General features: G+C 35.1%; 3 protein-coding genes across 4 annotated transcripts; 2 read left to right on the forward strand and 1 right to left on the reverse strand.

Moving 5' to 3' along the window:
- The first annotated feature begins 205 nt into the window (after positions 1-205).
- On the forward strand, positions 206-2,100 carry LOC112737571 (protein VASCULATURE COMPLEXITY AND CONNECTIVITY). Its single transcript, XM_025787531.2, has 3 exons — positions 206-535; positions 672-877; positions 1,710-2,100. Exons 1-3 carry the CDS (start codon positions 437-439, stop codon positions 1,885-1,887), a joined length of 483 nt encoding a protein of 160 aa, XP_025643316.1. The 5' UTR covers positions 206-436; the 3' UTR covers positions 1,888-2,100.
- An 8,449-nt stretch (positions 2,101-10,549) lies between these two features.
- On the reverse strand, positions 10,550-16,477 carry LOC112737572 (formin-like protein 10). The gene is made up of 6 exons (XM_025787532.3): positions 15,745-16,477; positions 14,583-15,012; positions 13,602-14,187; positions 12,822-13,015; positions 12,279-12,514; positions 10,550-11,943 (listed from the first exon to the last, which is right to left on the reverse strand). Exons 1-6 carry the CDS (start codon positions 15,880-15,882, stop codon positions 10,993-10,995), a joined length of 2,535 nt encoding a protein of 844 aa, XP_025643317.1. The 5' UTR covers positions 15,883-16,477; the 3' UTR covers positions 10,550-10,992.
- A 403-nt stretch (positions 16,478-16,880) lies between these two features.
- Positions 16,881-22,356, forward strand: LOC112737573 (protein FAR1-RELATED SEQUENCE 5). Of its 2 annotated transcripts, none has more exons than XM_025787534.3 (3): positions 16,881-17,225; positions 19,218-19,345; positions 20,217-22,356. In XM_025787534.3, the coding sequence occupies exon 3, from the start codon at positions 20,223-20,225 to the stop codon at positions 22,248-22,250; it is 2,028 nt and encodes a 675-aa protein (XP_025643319.1). In that variant the 5' UTR covers positions 16,881-17,225; positions 19,218-19,345; positions 20,217-20,222; the 3' UTR covers positions 22,251-22,356. The 2 variants fall into 2 exon arrangements, with proteins under 2 accessions (XP_025643319.1, XP_025643320.1); XM_025787535.3 differs by having other exon boundaries at positions 19,221-19,345.
- Positions 22,357-24,111: the final 1,755 nt, after the last annotated feature.

The raw sequence follows: 24,111 nt of genomic DNA on the forward strand, positions 1-24,111 counted from the left end.
TATATTAGTACACTTTAAAGTTTTTCACACTTATAATCTCAGGTATAAAAATCAGTAATAGTATTTGACCATAAAAATTTATATCTTAATCTGTCATTATTCAACAATAAACTCAAAGAAAAAGACAAAAAAAATAAAAAGAAATTTTAATATTAAAATAAAATCATACAAAAATTTAAAAGTGATAAAATAAATATCGACACGAATTACAATGAATCAATAAACAATACAGATACAATAATAGAACTTATAAAAGAGGAATTAGACATTTTCCATTAGCCTCCTCTTTTCTCACCTCCTACTCAATTATTCTACAAACTTTTTATAATCATTATTTATATATGTATACTTCTATTAAATCCTCCTTCCCACTAGTGTTTCTCATCTTAGAAGTGGTTAATTAAAGCAAAGCAACAACACAAGAACTTTCCCTCACATGGCTAGAGTAGGAGGAATTTGTCTGTGTCTTCTCATTCTAATCATGGATGTTGGAGCTGGGATTCTCGGCTTTGAGGCTGAAATAGCACAAAACAAGGTACATATATATATATATATATATATGCTTGCACGTTGCACCTAAATAACTCTTAACTATTTTTGCTTTTCTTTTTTGAAAGCACATTTAAGATACAACTTCATAGTAGTAATAATAAGAAGAAATAAATGAACAGGTTAAGCACATGAGAGTGTGGATCTTTGAGTGTAGAGAGCCAAGCCATAAGGCGTTTATGATGGGGTTGGGTGCTGCAGTGCTTTTGGGGCTATCACATGCCATAGCCAATTTGTTAGGTGGATGCAACTGCCTTTGCTCTCACCACGACTATGATAAGGCTTCCTCTAATATCCAACTCTCAACACTTTGCCTCATTTTAACTTGGTAATGTTTCTCTCTTCCTACATGCTTCTACTTTTTTTTTCCAGACCAAAAACAACTCCTTCACTATTTGCTTTATATTTTGGGTACTTAGCCCTATTTAGGATATTAAAGGGTAAAATTAAATACATATATATATATATATATATATATATATATATATATATATATATATATATATAAAATAGAAGATTATCAGAATTTATTATTTTTGATTATCAATATTTAAAAGTATGTTGTTGAATTATTAAAATAAAAAAATTAGACTAAAAAAATTAAATTAATAACTAAATAATAGTTAAAAATAATAAATTTTAATGATTCTTAACATTTTTCATATAATAATACATTAAACAAATAGAATATCTATAAAAATAAATGTACATTTTTTCTTTTTCTAAGATTTAAGTTATATTACATTACATTTAGTATTTTTATATATATTTAATAAAAAAAATACTCATATGATGATATCTTTATATAAAGATAATATTGTGAACCTTTAGATGATTATATAAATATATTTAGTCAAACATATCAATTCATCTAATGGTACACAATATTATCTTATAAAGATATCATCATAAAAATATTCACCTTAATAAAATGTGATATCAATCACCTTAATAAATATGGGGTGTCACTTATATAGTATCACCTCATCTAATAAAGTTAGTGTAAACATATGTTTTTGGTTAAGCGTATGAAACTGAACTCAAAGCATAATTTGTTCCCTTTAAGACATGATTTGGGTTGTAAGCGAATTTCAGATCCAAATATTTCATAGATATTTATACCATTTTCTTTTTTGATATGTGGAGTTGATCATGATTAGGGTTGTGTTGGCCGTTGGAATGTCTATGCTGGTGATAGGGGCTATGTCAAACAACAGATCAGACGGTTCATGTGGCTTCTCACACCATCATTTCCTTTCAATTGGAGGAATTCTCTGTTTTGTTCATGGCCTATTCAGTGTTGCATATTACGTTTCTGCCACTGCCTCTAGTGTTTAATTAGTGACTAAGAAAAACATCTGGAACTCACTCACACTCATTCACTCATGCTTTAGTGCTTTTTGTAGTAGTTTGGCTCTTTCTTCTTTTCTTTTTTTACACTTTTTTTTTTTTAATTGAAGTGTAGCTTTAGAGAAAATGTATCTTGACTTTAATGCTTAGTGTACTAAAAAAAGGGGAACATGGAAGGTAACCATTTTGTATATGACCAAATTATCCTCTGCATTTGATGTGTATTTTTATTTTATAGTTAAATTTAGTTGAACTATAAAATAAGAATTAATTTAGTTGATATTTGTTGTCAATTGATTTGTTGGTTTGTAATCAAAACTGACCAATTACACTCTTAGTGAGACCATAAAAAGAAGAGTAGAACGATGGTGTAGTCCTAGACAAAATAATTGTCAACAAAATCAAAACAGGATGTAGCAATGCAGTGAGATTCGAAAATTGGAAGTATAAACACGTGGTGGGGGAGGAGGAAGATGATGACAGAGAAGAGTGAGGCAAAACGAAAAAGCAAGATGAGATGAAAAAGGAGTATCATAATGATGAACATAGAATATGTGAGTGAGGATAAGAACAGAGGATAAAGAACTTGACTATTTGATGGCCAAAAAAGACGGCAAAAAAATTTTGATATGGAAGCAAAATAAATGATATATTTTAACATGGTAATTTTTAGTATTTTTTAAAATTGTAGGAGTACATAAATCGGACCATTTTCGAAAAAGTTGAAAAAAATTTAGATTACACAAATGGAAGGGTCCGATTTGTGTTAAAAAAATTGAAAAAACTCAGAGTACACAACTTGGACCATGCGAGTTCTTTGGTCATAAAATTTTGCTTCACAAATCGCATGGTCCGATTTGCAGCTGATGGAATTTGAAATCTGAAACGTGGAATTCGAATCCTCCATTTTTCTTGTTCTGGGTAATTTTTTTTTTACATTCTGAGAGACACAACTCGCAGGATCCGAGTTCTGCTTCCTCTGATCCCACAACGAGGTGAAGCACCCCTCCTCCCATACACTTTCTTTAATTCCATATTCAAATTAAAAACTCAAAAAAAAAAAAAACGGAGTGGGTACAAACATTATAAAGAATGAATGCTATTCTAGGGTTAAAAAAAAGAGAAATGAGAGCTAGATTAAAATGAAGAATCAACTTAAACCTCTTTTAAACAATGTGTATCATTTTATTAAAAAAAATTCTCTTTTTTTTGTTGGTAAAAGCTCTTTTCTTTCTCTTGCTAACACACAGTCAACCGCTATAGGAGGACTGTCGTCGCCACTCGTACCTTGATAGCGGTGGCCCTCTACTCTCTCTCCTCTCCTTCAAGCCACTATTTTTTTTGCTCTTTTTCTTTTATCTCTCACCTTCTCACTTATTTCTTTTGTCTCTTTTTCTTTTTTTTTAAATGTTCTTTTGGCATTTTTAATATCTGTTTTAAAAGTTTTCACTTTTCACCCATTTCTTTTTCTTTCTTCCTCTTCCTACCTCATTTTTGCTCTTTCGTTCTATCATTTTTTTTCTATTTTTTTTCTTTTGTTTTTATTTTTCTTATCTCTGTTTATGTTTTCAGTCTTGTTTTTAGAGATCTAATTTTTAATAACCTTCTAGTGGTTAATATTTTTTTTTGTGGTGTCCCCTTTTATGAGTGTTTTAGTTGTGACAGATCTGGAAGATCGAAATTTGGAGAAAAATTTTCTATCAATGAAGACATTTATAAATCAGAAAAAAGTTCAGATCTACTCTGAAGAGAAGACAAAATATCCAACTGTATTGCAGCACATCTACATAATTTTAGAAACAAGAGAGATTCAGATTTGTCTCGATTTCTACCATTTAAGATTCTTTATAATTGAACATTGTGCCTCTTACCGAGATGATTTGAGATAATCTCTCCACGCATAATACAAATAGGTTCGGGGACATAGAATCTTTCTGTCTGATACCTCTAGTCGGAAGAAAGGAACTAGCTGGGGTTTCATTCCAAAGGACTTCTATTTCTGTTGAAGTATAGCATTGTACAATAAGATTAATCAACTTCTCTTGCAGACCAACTTCAATGAGAGTATCTTTGATAAATTGCCAATTTAATCTGTCATATGCCTTTTCTAGGTCAATCTTGGTTGCCATATATCCAACGTGGCATTTCTTTGTCCTCGTCGTATGAATAACTTTTTGAGAAATTAAAATATTATCCGTGCTCTACCTCCCTGGGGCAAAATTGTACTAAGAAGGACTAATAAGCTTCGGTATAATTGCTTTGAGCCTGTGAGAAATTATTTTGGTGATCAGTTTGTACGTGACATTACATAATCCAATTGACCTGAACTGACTGAAAGATTTTTGGTTGTCCCTTTTTGGAATAAGGGAGATGAATATGTTATTGACTGTCTTGATTTTTTCATGATCAATGAAAACTTTTTTCACCCACTCTGCAAATGACCATTTAATTGAGTTTCAGTTGCTCTGATAGAACATCGGAGATAGGTTATCGAGTTTTGAAGCTTTCCAAGCATCCATAGCAAAGAGGGACGAAGAAATCTCTTCATCAGTAACCATAATGTCTAGAATACTTCTCTCCTCATCAGTCGGCGAAGGAAACAAACTAGGAGCCTCTAACTTCTTGTAAGGCATGTCCTCTGTGTATAAATTACAAAAGTGTTGTGCTAAAAGATCTTAGTTGTTGGGAATCATCTATCCATACCCCTTCATTATTTTTCAACATAGTCACTTTATTTCTCCTCCTTCTAGAAGTTGTAATCCATGGAAGTAGGAGGTATTTTTGTCTTCATAGTTATTCATCTTGAGCACTGCTTTTAGTAGATTTCTTCTTAAATAAACACTGTCTCCTGTTTCTTCCACAGAAAGGACTGCAAATGTCTAGGAAGGGTTTACCTCTAACTAAAGAGCAACAACAATGCCATCCAATCTAGCAAATAGCTGTGTTTTTCTTTTGACAATTTTTCAAATACATCTCAGATCTAATGCTTGGCTATCGTCATAAACTTTGAAATATTTTCATTTAAGGGCCCATTTTTCTGCCAGTTACTTTTTCAACAAATTCTTAAATTTAGCATGTGTTTGCCAAGCATCAATAAATCTAAAAGGCCAAGAAAAAGATCCGCCAGTTGGCTCACCAAAATGAAAAAGAATTGGACCATGGTCTGACTTTAATTTCGGAAAGTGTTTCATCACTGTCTAATTAAATCTTTGGGATCATGCATCGTTTACAATATATTTATCTAGTCTTTTTCTAATTACCCCTTTTTGCCAAGCGAAAGGTTGGCCTTGAAACCCCATATCTTGCAACCCACATCCTAAGAGACAATTCGCAAAGCGTTGCTAGTCTCTTCCTGGGATGACAAATATGTTTGAACATACGGGATACCTCCCAAAGCTAACGCATCATCTCCCACTCAATTTCTTTCATGTTTAAGTATTTTCAGTGTCACCCAATAGTCTTGTTTTTTCTTCAAAACCTCTGTTTGAGTAGAGGTAACCACTTCCTTGTCCTTCTTTGTTGTAACCTCTGAACTTTGAGTGCTTCCTTTTCTCACATCTATGCTATTATTCTTTACACCTTTACTTTCCTTTTGACCGACCTGAAGTTGGCTTTTACTAGCAAGGCCCATTTTTTGGGGAGGTTGTTTCTCTTATCCATTCGGGAGATTGGCTTGAGGTTATTTGGCCCCTCTATCTATTTTTGGTGCTTGAACATAATCTGAGACACAAGCCTCCTCATTCTCCAAAATTTGAAAGCGTGATCCAGAGCTATGCGCCTTTTTTTGTCCTAGGTCCGTAGTGACCTTATTGCGAGTCGGCGTTTGTTAAGCCTTTTTTACTAACATCCATGGCCCAAACGTACTAGAAACTTCAGCTATCTTTGTATTAACTCCGGCTTCTGATTTTTCAGAATTTGCATCTGTAGTCCTTATAGTTGGGCATTTGAATTTGAGAAATTTTGAACCACACTAGAATTATCCACTCCTTCCAGTTGAGGATAAACAATTGGGGCTTTCTCAGTCAACCCCGACGATAACTGAATTTTTTTTCTAATTTCCTAACTGGCTTTTCAGACGGTTGAAATAAGAGTCTCTAACGCTGCACCAAAAGATAATGATCTGCTAGTTACCAAGATCTTTCAAATAGTGTATGTCGGTAATCTCATTCATTCGTAAACCGAACAAAAAAAAAAATTTCAGTGATACCTCTCCATTCCGAGACCAAACTCTATTCACCCAGGACTCTATTGCCCGATAACCAAGGGTTTTCCAAGTGATTTAACGATTAGTGAGAAATTCCATGGTCTACACTAATTCTCGTACTCTTCTAATGACACCTCCACTATAGGTTTTGAATCGAAGGGCGTCTGTGCCTCATACAGCATATCCTTAGTCTCACATTGGTTATAATCTTTGGCCACTAGTTGGTAGATATCTTCCTGTGATAGCACCATTCCAGTTCCATCTCGAAGCAAGCTATCCTTATACAAGCACGCCCCAGTGCGAGTACCTGTTTTGTTCGCAACTACAGTTGGTATATACTCTTCGGTGACCAAATCCATCACAACTTTTGTAAAGTTTATTTTCTCCACCTACATATTCTCAGCATCCCCAGCCTCTATAGGCTCAGTCTCTACATCCGGCAAGGCTTCATCTTCATTTGGTTTGGCCTTCTTGATGCTTCGTAGAAAAGGTCTTCCTCTTGGAAAGAGTTCTCCTTTAACGCAATTGTCAGGTCACTTCCCATTCTTTCTTTCTAAAGAGAATCAGAGAAGAAGCACGGGAAGAGAACTAGATCCCTGGACCCGCAACAGTAAAGGGAAGGTAGAGCAAGTGCCAGGAGTAGTTGAAACTCCAGTTATGAGAGCACAATAGAAAATAGTGCAACGCCGAGACGGTGAGAGAACCAACACCTTGGACGTGCGACGGTAGAGAGAAGGCAGCGGGTGAATAGCGTCGATGGAGGAGCAGTGGAACCTTTGCCCAGTGACGAGGGTGCAGCAAGCATAGGGAGAGAACCCATGCCTAGGCCCCGCAACACTGGAGAGAAAGCAAACTGATGCATAGAGACGATGAGAGAGCAGCAGAGTGCAAGCCCAGCAACGACGGTAAGACTGAACCCTAGCAACGACAGCACAGAAAACCCTAGCAAAACATTATAGTTTACTCTTCTAATATTACATTACATTCTATGTTATAAATCATTTATCATAAACACAACTTACAAATTAAAATGTGTAATTAATTGAATATTATACTACTATGGCATCTTTTTCTTTTTACAAAGCATCTAACAATTTCTCAGTTGTCACACGTCCTTATTTCTATAACAAAATTTTCATACAAATCAACTCCAAAACATTTTCCCTTTGTTAATTAGTGTTTAATTTTATATAAAATATTTTACTTAGTCATATAAGCCATTCACACGTAGAATTGGCAAAATATATCCTACCGGTAGATATTCAATCCGGACTAATCCGTTCGAATAAGATAGTTTACCCGACTCGCTGCGGGTAGGGTAGAGAATAGTGCAGGTTTGCCTATGGGTCCCGCACTCCTATATAGTGAAAGAAGTGGGTGTTGAACCCACAACCTCCACTTTATAAAAATTTGTAGGGTTAAGTACGATTTTGGTCCCTAACGTAGATGCCGAAAATTTATTTCGTCCCCGATCTTTTTTTCGCTACAAAATGGTCCCGAAGGTTTTAGTTTATTTTAAAATCGTCCTTCGAACGAAAATTTCCTTCCCCCTTCTTCCCCAAAATCAACCAAATGCAGAAGTTGAAGCAGAAGCAGAACAGAAGCAATACCAATGACCAGAAACAAAGAACAACAATGGAATCAAAAGAACAACAACAACAAAAGCAGCTACAAGCACAAGAACAACAACAACAAAAGAACAACAAGAACCCAGAACTCAGAAAATCATCATCATCATCAATACTCAGAATCTGAGAACCCAGAACTCAGAAAAATACCCAGAACTCAAAACTCATAAAAAACAATGGATAATGGAATCAAAAGAACAATAATAAAAAAAACAAAAACCAAAAGAACTGATAATCAGAAGCAGAAGCAGCAGAACCAGAAGAAACCAGAAACCAGCAAGGAGCAGCGATGAGCGGCGACCGAGCGAAGAGGAGGAGCAGAAATGGCGAGCGGCGCTCGACGTCCACCTTCACGGATCTGCTGTCGTCGACGTCGAGCCAAGAAGAGGAGCAGCGGCGAGATTTGGCGGTGAGATCCAGCGGAGACGACTAGGGATGGCAATTTCTCTCGGCGGGGCGGGTATCCGCGAGGATTTACCCGCCGGGGAGCAGGTTTGGGGAGTAATTTTTTCCCGTGGGGGGAGGGTACGGGTACCCGTGTAACAAATGGGGCGGGGGCGGGGGCGGGGAGCGAGGTACCCGCCCCATGGGTACCCGTTTAATACCCGTAAAGTTGAAATTATAAAAATATCCATATATATATATATATATATATATATGATATGCTGAAAGTTGAAACCCTAGCCCCGAACCCCAAATACGTCTCCGTGCCTCTCTTCTCACTTCCCTCTCTATCACATGAGCCTCTCCCTCACTCGATCTCTCCAGCACCTTGCCACCTTCTCGTTTAGTCCTTCCAATCTTCCTTCTCACGGTGTCGCCGTCTTCCTCCCTCTAAGTTCCTCACATCATCGTCCCTGACCTTCCTCCGTCACAGCCGCCGCTCACTTCGTCGCTCACTGTTGGTTACTTATAGCTTCGCTGCCTCTTAGCTTCCTCTGCTTCGTGACGCCTCTGCCTCAGATCTGCTTCGCAACGCCTTTGCCTCAGATCTGCTTCACGACTTGCTTCGTGACGCCACTGCCTCAGATCTGCTTCGCGATGCCTCTGCCGCAGATCTGCTTCGCGACTTGCTTCGTGACGTCTCTACCTCAGTTCTGCGTCATCGACGGCAACTCTACTTCAGCAACGCCTCTGCTCCATGAGGATTCTGCATCGCCTCTGCTCAACAAAGTTGATGACGACTCTACTCCGTAGCCGGCCACCTTGCAATAAGTTGGATATTTCTGTTTTTCTATTAATTGAGAATATATGTTCTGATTTTTATTTGATGAAATTGCTATGAAATTGGAATTAAGTTTTGAATTCTGTTAATGGAAATTGGGTTTAGGATTATGATTTGGATTCTCTTAATGTGAAATTGGGTTTAGATTTGGATTCTGTTAAAAATTTGGGTATAGAGTTAGATTTTGTTGCTGTAAAACTAAATTTAGGGTTTTCATTCTTACCGTAAAATTGGAAGATTTGAAGATTGGATTATAAAACTGAGTTGATTGAGATGTCATTGTTCACTAGATTTTTGTTCATTTTATTTTTTTCTTATTTGTTTCCTCTAAACCCGTGGATATCCGAATATCCAACGGGTACGGGTCCCTGTTAACCGTCACGGGGATGGGGTGGAGACGGGGAGGGTTTTTGGAGGCGGAGGCGGGGGCGGGGGGTGGGGGGCATGTACCCGCCCCCATGGGAACCCGTTGCCATCCCTAGAGACGACGAGGACCGAACGATGAGGAGCGGCAGCGGCGGCGGCGAGGACCCCTCCCATTCCCTTCCCTCTCTTCTTCTCGAACCCCCTTTCTCCCTTTGCGTTTTCTCTTTTCCCTTTTTCCTTTACACGTTTTCTCTCTTTTTTTAATTTTTTTATTAAGGGTAATTTGGTAATAAAAATAAAAAATTTGGTAAAAAGGACGATTTTAAAATAAACTAAAACTTTCGGGATCATTTTGTTGCGAAAAAAGGCCAGAGACAAAATAAATTTTTGGCCTCTACGTTAGGACCCAAAATCGTATTTAACCCAAATTTGTAATAACTATTAAGCTAGCTGTTTAATTTCATAACACAATACATTTATTTTTTTTATAAAGTTAGCCTAAAATAAAAATAAAATTCATATTGAGATATCACATATTACACCAAGTGAATTCAGAAATTCTAACACCATTTCTTAAATTAGATTTACTCAATTTTTTATTAATATGTATGAAATTTAAAATGATTGAATTTTATATTTATTTGAAAAAATTTAATTTTCTGCGGGTAGGATAAGATTTAGAACCTTAGAGTGGGGTTAGGGTTGAGAGATTCTTAACACGCGGGTAGGATAGGATAAAATTTTAAAAAAAATTTTAATCTGCGGATAGAATTATGGTAGAGTCCAAACCCTACCCTATCTATTCATTGCCAACCCTATTCACGCGAATAATGTAAAAAGTAGTTATTTTTGCTCACATATTGTTATGTAATTGGATACATATATAAAATATTTTACATTTATAATACATCAAAATTACATTTTTGTTAATTATATGTATATTTTCTTCTCCGTTAAATGTTAAAATGAAACCCCACAATGCTCAAACCATTTTTATAAGGAACACTGCTACAGAAAATAGACATTACAAAACTAAAATTGATCAGGATATTCACCTTAACAAACAATGACAAAATACATGCCCCTTTCTTAAATTAAAAAATTTTATATCACATAGAAATTCCGTTATATATCAACTCAAGGGCTTCTGTTTCCTTGCCATGAGTTTGAGGCAGTATTGAGTCGTGTTTGGTACTTCACTACAAAATGGGGTTGAAATTTCATCGATTATATCTAGTTTATGAAAATTTCCTTCCTATTCTCATCTTCATATCAAACACACTCTAAACAACTCTCGGTCAAAAATAAAAAAGAAAAAAAAAACAAAAACATCATCAAGAACTATCTCTCCCAAAGCTTAACTATTAGTAAGAGGTACATAATTGATATTAAAGTCTTTATCACCAAAAGATCTAGAATTTGATCTTTACCATTCTCATTCTTTTAAGTTAAATAAATAAATAAAAGAATATCAGCAGAGATATGAATGGACCTGTGCATTGTTCATGTTTCAAGCAAAGAAGCTCTTGCATGAAGAATTGTATCAGATATAAAACCCACTTCTAGTTAAAATTTTGGGAGAGATAGTTCTTGACAGAAAGTAGCACAATCCACTTTCAAACCAAAACCAGTTGCACCTGTACATATATATAACTAGATACACACCAAAGTTATGGAGAAATTTTGTTATTATCGTCGTCATCGTCGTAGTCATCATCAGAGCTAGAATCATCATCCACTCTCCTCTGGACAATAGCAGGAAACAATCTCCTATGAAGTTCAGAAGGCCCTGAATTTTGCTGTTGAGCTTCCGTGGTAGAAGACGGCGTCACTGACGGTGAAGACTCTTTAACATTACTATTATTATTGTTATTATCATTATGATTATTATTGTTATTATTATAATTCTTTGAAGCAGCATTAATCTTTGCCTCTTTAATGTTTGTTTCCTTCACCTCCTTGCACACCTTATCCAATATGAACAAGAAATCGCGGACAACGGCGAACAATCTAAGCCCTTCTTCTTTCCCTGAATTACCGTGAAAATAATCTGCAGTTCCCTTAACAAGTTCCGTTATCCTCTTCTCCTCCTCAATCAACCAAGCCACTTCCGATGTCGCCTTCTCCAGAAATCCCTCCATGCAAGATCGGAACTCGCCGTCTTCTTGAACGTTCTTCATCTCGGTGTCAAGAAACTCTCGAGTCTTGGAAAGCGAGTGGCTGAGTTTCGCCACCGTAGAACTGATCAAATCGCCGTCTATTAACGCCGCCATTCTCACGTCCAATAGCTCAGCGCTTAGGCCTGAAACTACTTCAATGCCGAGGCTTCGGTAGTTTTCTTCAGAAGAATCCTCTGTTTCCAAGTTTGGCATGCTTCCGCTTTCTTTCGCCGTTCTTAGAGCTCTAACTCCCTCGGATCGAATGATTTCTTGAACAACGAAGTGCAGCAGCGTCGTCTTCCCATCTGTTCCTTTCACGTCTGATAGCTTCAAGAGTGTGTCCAGCTTGAATGCTTGCGCGCCGCCGCGGTATGTTCCGTCGTTCATTCGGTTGCCGGTTTTAAGAACTGCTTCTAGAAGCTTCAAGAATAGCCTACTTTTTACAAGTTTCTTGCAAGCAACCTGCCATTCAGTTGCAAGAATCATAAGATAAGCATGTAGAAACTGAAAACAAAAATTCAAACCAATCTATCTTGACCTAAAAACAATCTAAATGTTATTCAGTCTTATCATAAAAGCATGAAGTGCAATGCTTAATTTCTAGTCTTTGAATTGAAACTAATAATCAAATTCACAAACTTCTCTAACTCAGAAATCTTAATTTATAAACATCACATTTCATTCCACTTGAATTCTGCTTATAGCTATTATACTTTATAATAAAGCTAAGAAGATAAAATTAAAATAAAAATTGAAATTCAAAATGAAAGAAAAGAATCTTAAGTAGTCAAGTTCACCTCTAATGTTGTGAAATACTCCCTCATAGTTGAGGACTCTTCTTGAAGGGTACACATGAAAATCAAACATTCAATGCGTCTGAAAGCAAATGGAATATCTACCAAGACTTTGAGAAACTTCTCTGCAGGGCCAAGATCAGAAAGGGGTCCTGTATATAACCTAAGCTTCAATTCTTCGTCGGATGTCGGAGCCATCTTCACCAGTGTCTGCATGAGCTCAATAGGAAGCTCATTACCTGATTCAACCAACATATTATTATAACTAGTTTTTTGCTATGAACTATAGATCATTATGATTTATTGTAATAAACTCTACTTTAATTGTGTTGAGTTCTTTTGTTAAAGAAAAAGTCAGTATGGTTTAATGATAAACATAAATTCTTTTGATGTTTATTTTTATATTTTTAATGCTAAATCAATTCAGAAGGGAATTCCTTATGCATTTAACTTTTAACACTCCATCCGTTTCAAAATTCCGTTTACTTGGAAGCAATGATAAATTCTGAGGTATACTTAGGTCTCATTCAAAAGAAGTTGATTCACCTTCTTTAATGGCATCAACAACTTCCTCTGTTGTCACATTCAAAGCTTTCAAAAGAATTGACAAATTCTGTGCTTTTTTCTTGTCAATAATCTGAACAAGCTGTGCTGAATCAATTTGTGGTGAATCCTTTTTGCGTTCATTTTTGTTATGGTTTGTGCAACCAAATAAAAACTCCATCTGTTCCTCATTGAATCTGGTAAGTTGCCATGAAGATAAGTACGATCATATTAGTACACATGAAAAATGAGTATCACATGATATCAATTATTTATATTGAGATTGAAATGATTAACATTTGGACCCTTAATATTACATGAATGGTCAAAATTAAAGCATAAACTCACATGACTTCTCTAAGTGATTAAAATTTCTCATTCAATAGATTTTTAATCACTTAGCCTGCACTTAGATTCTATTTTCAAAACAACATAGAAACAATATATTTTTGTTTTTTTTAATTTATTTTAATTTTGATATTTACACTGTCTGTCCAATCATATCAATTCTTTTAAATGATCATTCATGCGGTTGATACAAAAGGTAACTATTTTTGTAGAAGTGGATCAAAATTAAATGGAAAAGTATAGGTAACTAACAAGATTTTTGAATAATGTGTAAAATGTGAATTAATAAGGTTAAAAGAGTAAATTTAATTAATAGCATTAAATTAGGGTGTAGTGTATTTTCATTTGATTGGTGGTTGTTTATATTGTTCAAAATTTTCATTGTTCCTAGCATTCCCCAAATTAAATTATTTCAAACTGGGTAATGTTACTTACACGAATGAACCTCCGCTGATTTCGTGCCACACCATTGCTTGATCAGATTTTGCATTAACCTTGTCCCAGAAAAATGGCTTTAGTTTAGGCTTTGCAGGATCAGGGGCCTCAGTAAAGCTATCTACTCTAGCAACATTTCTAAATCTTTTAGACAATGGTCTTGAAGGAACAGGTGGAGGATGACTTGTTCCTCGCCCTCCTCTTAAAGGCGGCGGCGGTGGCGCCCGAGGGCCCAGACCGGGTAGCCTTGGAGGCGGTGGTGGTGGCGGACCGTTGCCCCGTGGGGGGACCGGCGGTGGAGGGGGCCGTGGGGCCGGGGGAGGTAGTGGAGCTGATCGAGTTGGTGGCGGTGGTGGTGGTTGTGGTGGGCCTGGTGCAAATTCAACTACATGTTCCACAACTTGTAATGGTGCTGTTGTCTCAACTTCTGAGGTAGCGTTGCTACCTTCATTCTTATTATCAATTGAGCCACTTATAGCATCATCATCAGAAGTTTTCTTTTCATTGTTATCTGTACCAGATTCTTCTTCCTTATTATGCTTGTTAAGTTCAGTATTATCTCCCAAACGAACAATCTTTGGTGAACCTAAATAATTAGATTGAATAAAGAACTTAAATATTCGATCTCAATAACAGTAAAATATATACTGTATAATAGGAAATTTGTACATATATGTCGGAATAAACTTATCTTGTAACGTTAGTTACAAGAAGAAATTTTACAAAATAAACTACTACATGCAGAACTGGTGTAAAAATCAAGTATCATACCTCTTTCTTTTTTACTGAGAAACTGCAATGTGATACTCTAATATTATCAAATGGTGCAAATGATATCTTTTACTAAATTGCAATGTGACTCTAATAAAATATGAATCAAAGTTGGAAAGTAAACTGCATATGAAACTAAGTTTAATGGAGGATAAATGATGATTTAACCCTTTTCCTAAAAGCTAATTAGTTAAGCATAAGGTTTCATACCGCCAGCATAATCCTTTGAGGTTAATATTAGTATATCTTCTTTTTCCTCTTTGTTGGTTTTGACCTGTCTATAGCAAAAGGACACCCCAAGTGCCATTAGAATTCCTGATACAGCAGCAGCACCATGAACCGTCGTTTTTGGTTGTTTGTCATCTTCATTTTTATTAGGTGGAGGAGAAGTTACAGGATCACTACTCTCTGTTAGAGATCTAGAAGCGGCAACGAGTCGATGAGATCGTCGCGGTGGCGGTGACTGTGGTTGTGGTGTTGGTGGATCAATAGTTTGGTTTGATTTGGTTGCTTTGTGTGTGTTGTTTTCTCTGAAAAGTATTGGCCTAATGTCATTGCTCTCTTCTTTTGCATGTAAGTCCAACTCTTTGGCTTCAATGTTCTTTGTCAATTCTTTTCTATGTTTTGGCACTATCTCGGCCTGCATAAACCATTGAAAATATAAAAAAAGTTAAATTTTCAAGTATTTATTAAAAGAAAAAATTTAAAATTTTTCACTAATAATAATCTTATCATGTGTTCTTAAAACACATATTAACTAAACCCTATATGTATAAAAGGCCAATGATAGTTATAGACTTAAATTAATGTGATCAATTTTTACACTTAATAAAATCTATGATTGAGAAGATATAAGACATAAGTGTGTAAAGATGATTACACATTCAAAATACTATAATGAATTAGTTGTACAAAAGAAAAATACTTATTCTAAAATTAATCATGTTTCAAAACTCCTTCAACTAAGTTGTCATATAATTAATAGCACATAACATGGACAAATACTCTGATGTTAGTAAGTGAGATTTTACAGAAGAGAAAGGTCTCACAATTTATTGTATAAATAATCACCATCTATAACAAGATATATACTATCATGTTTTTGAAGAACATAATACCCCTAAAAATCATGTTGTGAAGGAAATTGACATCATAGCATGCAGGGAAAATAAAAAACATAGTTTCCTATTACAAGACCTAGTTGGCGTGAAATTAGCCAAATACTAAAACATCAAAACTCAATATTGTTCTTAATTAAACACATGAAATATATAGTCTAATGCGATATTCATGATGATGAATAGCAAGGAATTAAAAATCATGCATGATATGATGATGAATAAACAAATTAAAGAGAGAAACAATTCAAAACCTGTTGTGTTGTGTGTACAAGTAACGATGATGGAGAAAAATCATCGTCCTCGCCCCTCTTCCCCTCTGAGCCCCCTTGTGCCAAGGCGCAAAGTAGAATGACATAAATTACGGCATAGCCAGGTCTTGTCAACTCCATTTTTTCTTCCAAATTCACCAATCCAAAACATGTAAAACTTTTTTCTCATTATTATCTCTCATTGGACGTGAAAAAAAAATAATAATTATACAACAAACTTGCGCTTTCTCAAATACGCTTTAGGCTTTATAATTTCCAAAGAAATATATGTATGTATCAATTAATTATCTCCAACCTTCGTAGATTACTCAAGATTCTCCAAAAACCCACGAAGGTTGGATCATAGAAACATAAGATAGAATAGGTTATTGGAATGTGACTATACAATAATGTATAATCACATGGACATGAAACGAGTGTTAGAATTTGATGAAGCAGAATAAGGGTGAAGAAGATATATATGTATGATTAATAATATAAAGTCTAGCTGGGGGAAAAAAGTTAAACCAATTGAATGAATGTAAACCAATTCATGCAATGGTATGAATGTGCTTTTTGTGTTTTGTTGGTTGATAATTGAAAAAGTGAATGTTAATTTGCTATTCAAGTGCAAAAATTTGGATGGTTGAAGATTTTGTTCATTCGAGGATTTCTGGTGTTTTGGAAGGAGCTGGGCCAAGGGGCATCAAAGGAGAGAGAGAGAGAGAGAGGGGGGGAGGGGGGAATGAAGAAGAAAAAGACAACTATGTATTCAAAGTGTTAAAAGTCAAAAGAGAAATATTGACAAAAAATAACAAATAAAAAATAAATGGAATGACAGTCATGACACTATGACAGCTATGTTTTTTATTCATCTTTTGCTTTCCTACCCTCCATAATGTGTGTAAGTTTTTGTCTAGATTATTAATTGGGGGATGCTCCCATAAAAATCCTTAAAACAACTTTTTTTTAAATTGCTGATGTGTTATTCTATGATTGGTTGTTTAATAAAAACCGGTCAATAAAATTTATTATCAAACTAGATATGTTGTTAAATCCGGTTCGATTCGTCCGGTTTAAATAAACCGGTTCTGGTCTTTTTTTTCCCCTTTAAATCTGTGAAACTACGTCGTTTCACATCTTCTTCTCCTCCCTCAATTACTGTCACTGTGTCACAGCAGCGCTCTCATCTCTCACTGTGCCTCTGTGCCTTGCTGATGCGAACCCTAGTTCTCTCCCTCTATAGGCATCGGTCTCTCTCACGGTCTCCCCGACAAGCTCGTCGTCGGTCTCCGGTCTCGCGCGCCTTCCCTCCCCTCGTCGTCGCTGGCGGCAGTAGCAGCAGCTCCCGGGACTGGACGTCGTCGCCGCTCCGTGTCTTGTCACCGCATCGCAGTCAGTCTCGCGCCGTCGTTGCGCCCGTCGACGCCGGAGACAGAAGCAGCAACTCCTCGGCTTCCTTCGCATAACCTGGTCCCAATTTGGTGAGTTCCAACAAATTTCCCTGTTCGTCCCTTTTGTGTTTGGTTGCTGTGTTTGATTTGTTTGCCGAAAATAATCACATTGAGTGAAGATCACCAATATGGGCACATGGGTATTCATAAAAAGATGAACTGTATGAATGATTGAAGGCAAAATTGGGGTTTTTTACTATTTTATTAATAATTGTATAATTGGGATCAAACAGAATTAAATGGGTTATGCAAAAAACTGGTAACTGAAATTAAAATGGACTTTGAAATAAGAAGTAGTGATGAAAGGGAAACAGTAATATAAAAAAAATATATATATAATTGCAGAGGTGCAAATTGCATAGAGAATATATAGCTATATATATGATAAGGTCTTAATATTCTGGTATTTCATTCTTTATGTGTTGAATTCTTTGTCTTTTGTATACGCATTAAAGGTTTTCTGTGTCCTTTCGTCCTACTTTTTCATTGAGAATAAACAAAACATTAGAAGGGACAAATCCCGAATTGAAAAATCAGAGAACCAACAGAACCATGGGAATATATATATGAGTATAAAGGTTCTTTAATTTCTACTAGACTGTATCAAGGGATTAAAACAATTTTTCTATTATTCTTCCCACTTATCAACTCTAGTAGTATGACACCGTAGCTAAAAACATCAGACTTCATTGAATATTGTCCATGTACTGCATATTCGGGAGGCATATAACTACTCAAAGTCCAATATGAAACTAAGATAAATACAAATGAAATCTAAAAGAGTTGTGATTAGATTGAAAATTACTTACTATGTTCCAGCTACCCTGTTCGTGTTAGCCTCGAGCTGATTGCCTAAGAATGTCCGAGCTAGGCCAAAGTCTGATATTTTAGGATTCAAATTTGCATCTAACAGAATGTTGCTAGTTTTCAAGTCTTTATGAATAATCCTCCGTCTAGAATCCTGATGAAGATAAAGAAGTCCCCGAGCAATACCAATGATAATGTTGAAACGCTTAAGCCAATCTAGCATCTTCTTTCTGGCTTCACCTTATCAATTAGGCAGATATGCTTAGTATATAACTTGAACTTGTAGTATACAAGCAACATAAGAAATACTATAGTTGCAACATATGTTTTAGAATTTATAGTGAGTGAGTCTTACCAAAATCAAAGTAGTCTAGGCTTTTATTCGGCACGTATTCATAAATCAATATTTTTTCTACTCCTTGAATGCAAAAACAAAAAAGCTTTACAAGATTACGATGTTGAAGTTTGGCTATCAACGCCACTTCATTTTTAAACTCTTCTAAACCTTGTTTAGACTTTTTTGAAAGCCTTTTCACAGCTAACTCTTGGCTATTTGTTAGTGTGCCCTGAAAAACAATCATTTGGTATTGTTAGTCACTTGGAGATATTTTAATAAAAACAAAAGTACTTGAATGAATGGCTTTTATTTTAGCTTGTATACTGATCCAAAACCACCTTCTCCAAGTTTGTTACGACTTGAAAAGTTCTCTGTTGCCTTAACTAAGACTGAGAAATCAAATATTGGTAGCTCAGTGACATTCTGTCCTTGTCTGTTTCTTTGAATTATTCTTGCAACTCCTAATTGATTAGAAAACAACAGTGAGTAAGATCATGAAAAAAACAACTTTGTACTTTTTTCCTTTTGGGGACTGTGACATAAGGTAAATTATATTTGTGACAATATTTACCTGATTTTTTTATTATCACTATGCTAACAGATGTGATTAATCCCAAAATAGTCGCACCAATTGCAATTCCTACCTTTTTCTTCAAATATCCATGGTCATTACCTGAAACATGACCAAAGATATGCAGACCATGATTATTCACCAACTTGTGGTACAACAATTTTGTTGAATGAGGCTGAAGTGATCTTATCTTGTTTCTCAAGATTGAGTGAATGAAAAAGGGAATGCACTTAATTTTGGAAATAAATACTGTAGATGAGTTTTAGTGAAAACATAATTACACTTGCATTGTATTATTGTCCTTCAGCAGCTTTAGCATATCCACCTAGGAGGGTGGAAGTCTTCCACGCCGGAGACAGAAGCAGCAGGTCCCCGGACTTCCTCCTCGCCTTCAGCAGCTTCTCGGCTTCCTTCGCACAACCTGGTCCCAATTTGGTGAGTTCCTACAAATTTTCCTGTTCGTCCCTTTTGTGTTTTGTTGCTGTGTTTGATTTTTTTGCTGAAAATAATCACATTGAGTGAAGATCATGAATATGGGCACATGGGTATTCATAAAAACATGAACTGAAGCCAAAATTAGGGATTTTTACTATTTTATTAATAATTGTATAATTGGGATCAAACAGATTTAAATGGGCTATGCAAAAAACTGGTAAAATGAAATTAAAATGGACTTTCAGGGTCGATATATAGTCTGAAAGACTTGAATTTCTCTGTTATTTGAAAACTACCTTTCATAATTTCTAATTATTAGTGATATTATTGTTTATTGAAAACAAAGTGTCCAGAGGTGTATATGCATCAAAGAATGATTAGAATATATATAGACTACTCTATAGTTTTCTCTAGCTACTACAAATACGTTCGCAAGTTAGATTCAATTGAAAGGTGCTTTGCCTTCCACTTGCATGTACATAGCTGTATGTATAAGAACCAAAATATTAAGTTCATTAAGTGGGTAAAAAGTTCTGATTGGAGAAGCATCACTCATGGATATTCAAGAAATTTAGTTTAACCAAAACTTTTATATTTTGCATCAAATATGAGTTCAAATAATATTAGGCATTGCTCCGCATATATATATATATATATTGCTCATGTATCTACTAGACCATAATTGAAATTTTATAAATCATTATTGAAATTTTTGTTTAGCTTTATTGATTTCAGGTTTAGTGTTAGGGATTACTTGTAATTATAACAACGAGCATTAGTCAGTCACTTTCAAAGGTTTTAATTAATTAATACTAATAGCATTTAATCGAAAACTGTTATTTATTGCCCTTTGATTAATTCATCTCATTAGGGTGCAATGGATGTTGACTCGGAACCACTCAGTTCACAAGAGAACGTCGAAGATTGCATGATGAATGGTGTGGAAGAAAATGTTAACTGCACTTGTGATTGCGGTGGCAGCAGTAGTAAGTGTGTGTCTGTGACGGCCGATGATATTATAAACCAGACCTTTGAAACATCGGATGCAGCTTATAACTTGTATGTACGTTATGCGAGGTGTCTCGGGTTTGGAGTTCGCAAGGGTGATACAGCACGTGGAAAAGATGGAACACAGCGCAGAAGGAGGTTTTTTTGCAGCAAGGAAGGAAAGAGAGCCGAGAAATACATATCTAGTTTGAGTAGGAAGAGGGAGCATAGAGCGCTGACTCGCACTGGTTGTGAAGCCATGCTTGCGGTGTATCTTGACACTAAAACTTCGACTTGGAGGGTTAAAAAATTAGTTGAGAAGCACAACCACGATCTTGTCCCAAAATGCTTGGTACACCTAATTCCAAACCATCGAGGGTTGACTGAGCCACAAAAAGCTCAGGCGAATACCATGCATGATCATGGTCTTCCAACCTCTAAAATAATGGGACTAATGGTAGGCCAAGCCGGTGGTTATGCCAATGTCGGGTTCACAAAGAAGGACCTAGATAATCACTTTCAAAGAACTCGTCGTGCAAAGCTCATTGGTGGGGATTCCAATGCGACGATTAGCTATCTACTTGGGAAAGCAGATGTCGACCCGATGGCCATGGTAAGGTACAGTGCTACTGATGAAGGTCGGCTGGCAAGTTTATTTTGGGCAGATGGCATTTGTAGGTCCGATTATCAGTGCTTTGGAGATGTGCTTGCATTCGATACAACCTACCGGAAGAATAAGTACAGAAGGCCGTTGGTAATCTTCTCAGGTTATAACCATCACCGCCAAACATGTATATTTGGTTTTGCCTTGGTAGAGGACGAACGGACAGCAACATATACATGGTTGTTGCAAAACTTTCTAGAAGTCATGCTGAACAAGTCTCCCAGTGTTGTGGTCACAGATGGTGACGAAGCAATGAAGGCAGCAATTCGAGAAATCTTCCCGGATGCAACTCACCGATTATGTGGTTGGCACATTCAGAAGAATGTAACGGCAAAAATAAAAAACAAAAAATTTTCCAACGACTTCAAAAGATGTTTGTATACTCCATGGCATCCGGATGAATTTGAAGAATATTGGGAGAATATGATAAAAAAATATGGGTTGGAGGAAAATGAATGGGTTCTAAATGAATATGAGAAGAGGAAAAGTTGGGCAAGCGCTTACTTGAGGGATAAATTCTGTGCTGGACTTAGAACAACATCAAGGTGTGAGGCGATAAACAACTTCATCAAGAGGTTTATTTGCATTCACCAAAGTCTTCTAGAGTTGGTCCAAAATCTTGAACATGCTCTTAGGGACTATAGAAACAATGAATTAGTTTCTCAATTTAAGACGCTGTATGGAGAGCCCGTTCTAACTACTGGGCTAGAAGCATTGGAGCTTTCTGCTGCCAATTTTTACACAAGGGAGATTCTTGGAGAAGTAAAAAAGGAGATTCAAAGAGTGGTCGCATTAGATGTAATAAATGAGGAAAACATATCAACCACTGTTGTGTTAAAAGTTAAGGAGTGTGACAGGAGGCAACATATTTATAACGTACTTTATGATCGCAATACTGAGCATATGGAGTGTGAATGTAGTCGGTGGAGTAGTGAAGGCATTCCTTGCAGCCACATGTTTTGTGCAATGAAAAGGGTAGGTTTACAGAAGTTGCCAGATAGACTTCTTTTGAAAAGATGGTCGAAGGATGCTAAGAAGTATCTGGATGAAAGTTCTGCTGGAGGCACTACGCAAGACAGAGAAAGAGAATTTTTAATGCGCTATGGCGCATTGTCAGTGGCAGCTACGTGGATGGTATTCTTAGGAGCTCAAGATGGTCCTTCTTTCCATGACACTATGAATGAAGTCTGGTGTTGGACCCAAACACTAGAACAAAAATCTGACTTGAAAAGACAAACAAGAGATTCAAATTAAATCCAATTTTTTGTATTGATATCGTAACAAATAATTAAGATATTTTATTTTTTCATTTGATATTCAAATTTAAATTTAAATTCAATTTAGTATTTTTTTTTATAAAGATGTCTTACTTTATAATTACGTTAATCCAAACTTAGAATAAATCGTTGTTGGTCTTTGATTTTAAAATAATTCAAACTTGGAAACTTTTAGAGTTAAAGATTCTGTCATGATGGTAAGTAGTTTTTATATTTGTTATTGTGGTTTCTTATTTCCTTTCTTTTTTTTCTTATTTATTTATTATATTTTCTTTTTTTTTTGGGGGGTCAAATACTCTTTCCTTTAAAAACCAGATTCTCTAATAACACAAATCAAACGGATTTTTTATTAATATAAATACAAATGGACTTATGCGTGTCCATTTTGCGACATGAAAGCCTATTTCACATCAATTTTATGTTTTCAAATTGTTTATCATTCAAGTAAAAAATAAAAAACGTATGGACATTCACGTCTTGTTATTTTCTTAGTAAATGATTAAAAAATAAAAAATTTTTCTTAGCATTTTTCTTGAAATATATAATTATATTATTAGGAGAAAGTAAATATTCTCATTTATTATTATTATATATTTTTTTAATTATACAAATTATACTATAATTTTACAAATTATTTATTTTTAAATTATAAAGTCAAATTATTGTATTATTAATGAATAATTTTTTCCTATTAATATAAATATTATGCAATTATTTTATGAAAGTTAGTTAAAATTTTTTTACCTAAAACATCTCTATAAAAAAGTTAGCAACTTTGCACATTTTTGCATAATAAAATCATTGGAGCTTACGATTATACATTAACTCTAAGTTAAAAACACTTTGAGAGAGAGCCAGTGACTTTTTATACTAAATTGGAAGATACATCGAAAAAACATTTATGAAGATAGTCCAATTTCATAAGTATTTATCTATACTTCCTTAACTATTATACAAATTTAAAAAATAAAATCTCTCAAAATACCACTATCTTTGGCAAAGAGAAATTAATGTCACTTAAACAAATATAAAAGAGCTACAATGATTTTTGTCAAATTTCAGACGAAATTCATTTTGTCTGAATGACTTTTTATTTTCAGACAAATTTAAGACAAATGTCAAACAACTTTTGGTGGAGGCATTGAAATAATATGTTATGTCCTAAATTTGTCTAAATTTTGCCCCAAATTTTGGCGACAAATTTTTTTTAGTTGGCGCCAAAATTTTCATACAGATTAGCAACACATTTTGAAAAAAAAAAAACAATTCGTCCGTATTCCATCTGAATATGCGCAATAACTTTAGACGGATCTGGGACGTATTTTAAAAAAATCTTAATTGTATCCCAAATTTGTCTATAATTAGTCGTAAATGCTTTTACTATAGCTAACCTTTCGAAGTAGCTAAAATTTTTGCCCACAGATTTGGGACGAAAATAACATCATTTGTAAATTCCGTTTGAAATTGCATCAGTTTTCAAACAAATTTCAAATGTTTACTGAAAAATTTTAACATTTAGTATACAACTATTGTCTATATATTAAATTAGTCTATGATTTATCCCAAATATTTTTACTATTCCAAAATAATTTTTTTTTCTAAAATAACCTTAATTATATAACTTATGAAAAGGTACAATTTTTTGTTTGTAAGACTTAATTCCAAAACCTCTTGATCAAAATATGAAATAATCATCATAATAGTTAACATCTCATTTATTATTATACATATTTTTGAAAATTGGATTAATAGGTACGTTAGTATTTATTTATACACCCATCTTTTATAGCAGCGGAAATTTTTTCCTTTGTAAAATTAGTTTAATATGTATTAACATT

Source organism: Arachis hypogaea, chromosome 13 (genome assembly GCF_003086295.3).
Source record: "Arachis hypogaea cultivar Tifrunner chromosome 13, arahy.Tifrunner.gnm2.J5K5, whole genome shotgun sequence".
NCBI classification, from domain to species: Eukaryota; Viridiplantae; Streptophyta; class Magnoliopsida; order Fabales; family Fabaceae; genus Arachis; species Arachis hypogaea.

What these genes read in the sequence shown, in the direction of transcription:
- LOC112737571 (XM_025787531.2), top strand. Translation starts at nt 437, where the DNA reads ATGGCTAGAGTAGGAGGAATTTGTCTGTGTCTTCTCATTCTAATCATG. An exon ending in CTGAAATAGCACAAAACAAG is followed by an intron (nt 536 to 671) that starts GTACATATATAT and finishes ATAAATGAACAG; the next exon opens with GTTAAGCACATGAGAGTGTG. An exon ending in CTTTGCCTCATTTTAACTTG is followed by an intron (nt 878 to 1,709) that starts GTAATGTTTCTC and finishes GATCATGATTAG; the next exon opens with GGTTGTGTTGGCCGTTGGAA.
- LOC112737572 (XM_025787532.3), bottom strand. Translation starts at nt 15,882, where the DNA reads ATGGAGTTGACAAGACCTGGCTATGCCGTAATTTATGTCATTCTACTT. An exon ending in TTGTACACACAACACAACAG is followed by an intron (nt 15,013 to 15,744) that starts GTTTTGAATTGT and finishes TGGTTTATGCAG; the next exon opens with GCCGAGATAGTGCCAAAACA. An exon ending in ATCAGCGGAGGTTCATTCGT is followed by an intron (nt 13,016 to 13,601) that starts GTAAGTAACATT and finishes GCAACTTACCAG; the next exon opens with ATTCAATGAGGAACAGATGG.
- LOC112737573 (XM_025787534.3), top strand. Translation starts at nt 20,223, where the DNA reads ATGGATGTTGACTCGGAACCACTCAGTTCACAAGAGAACGTCGAAGAT.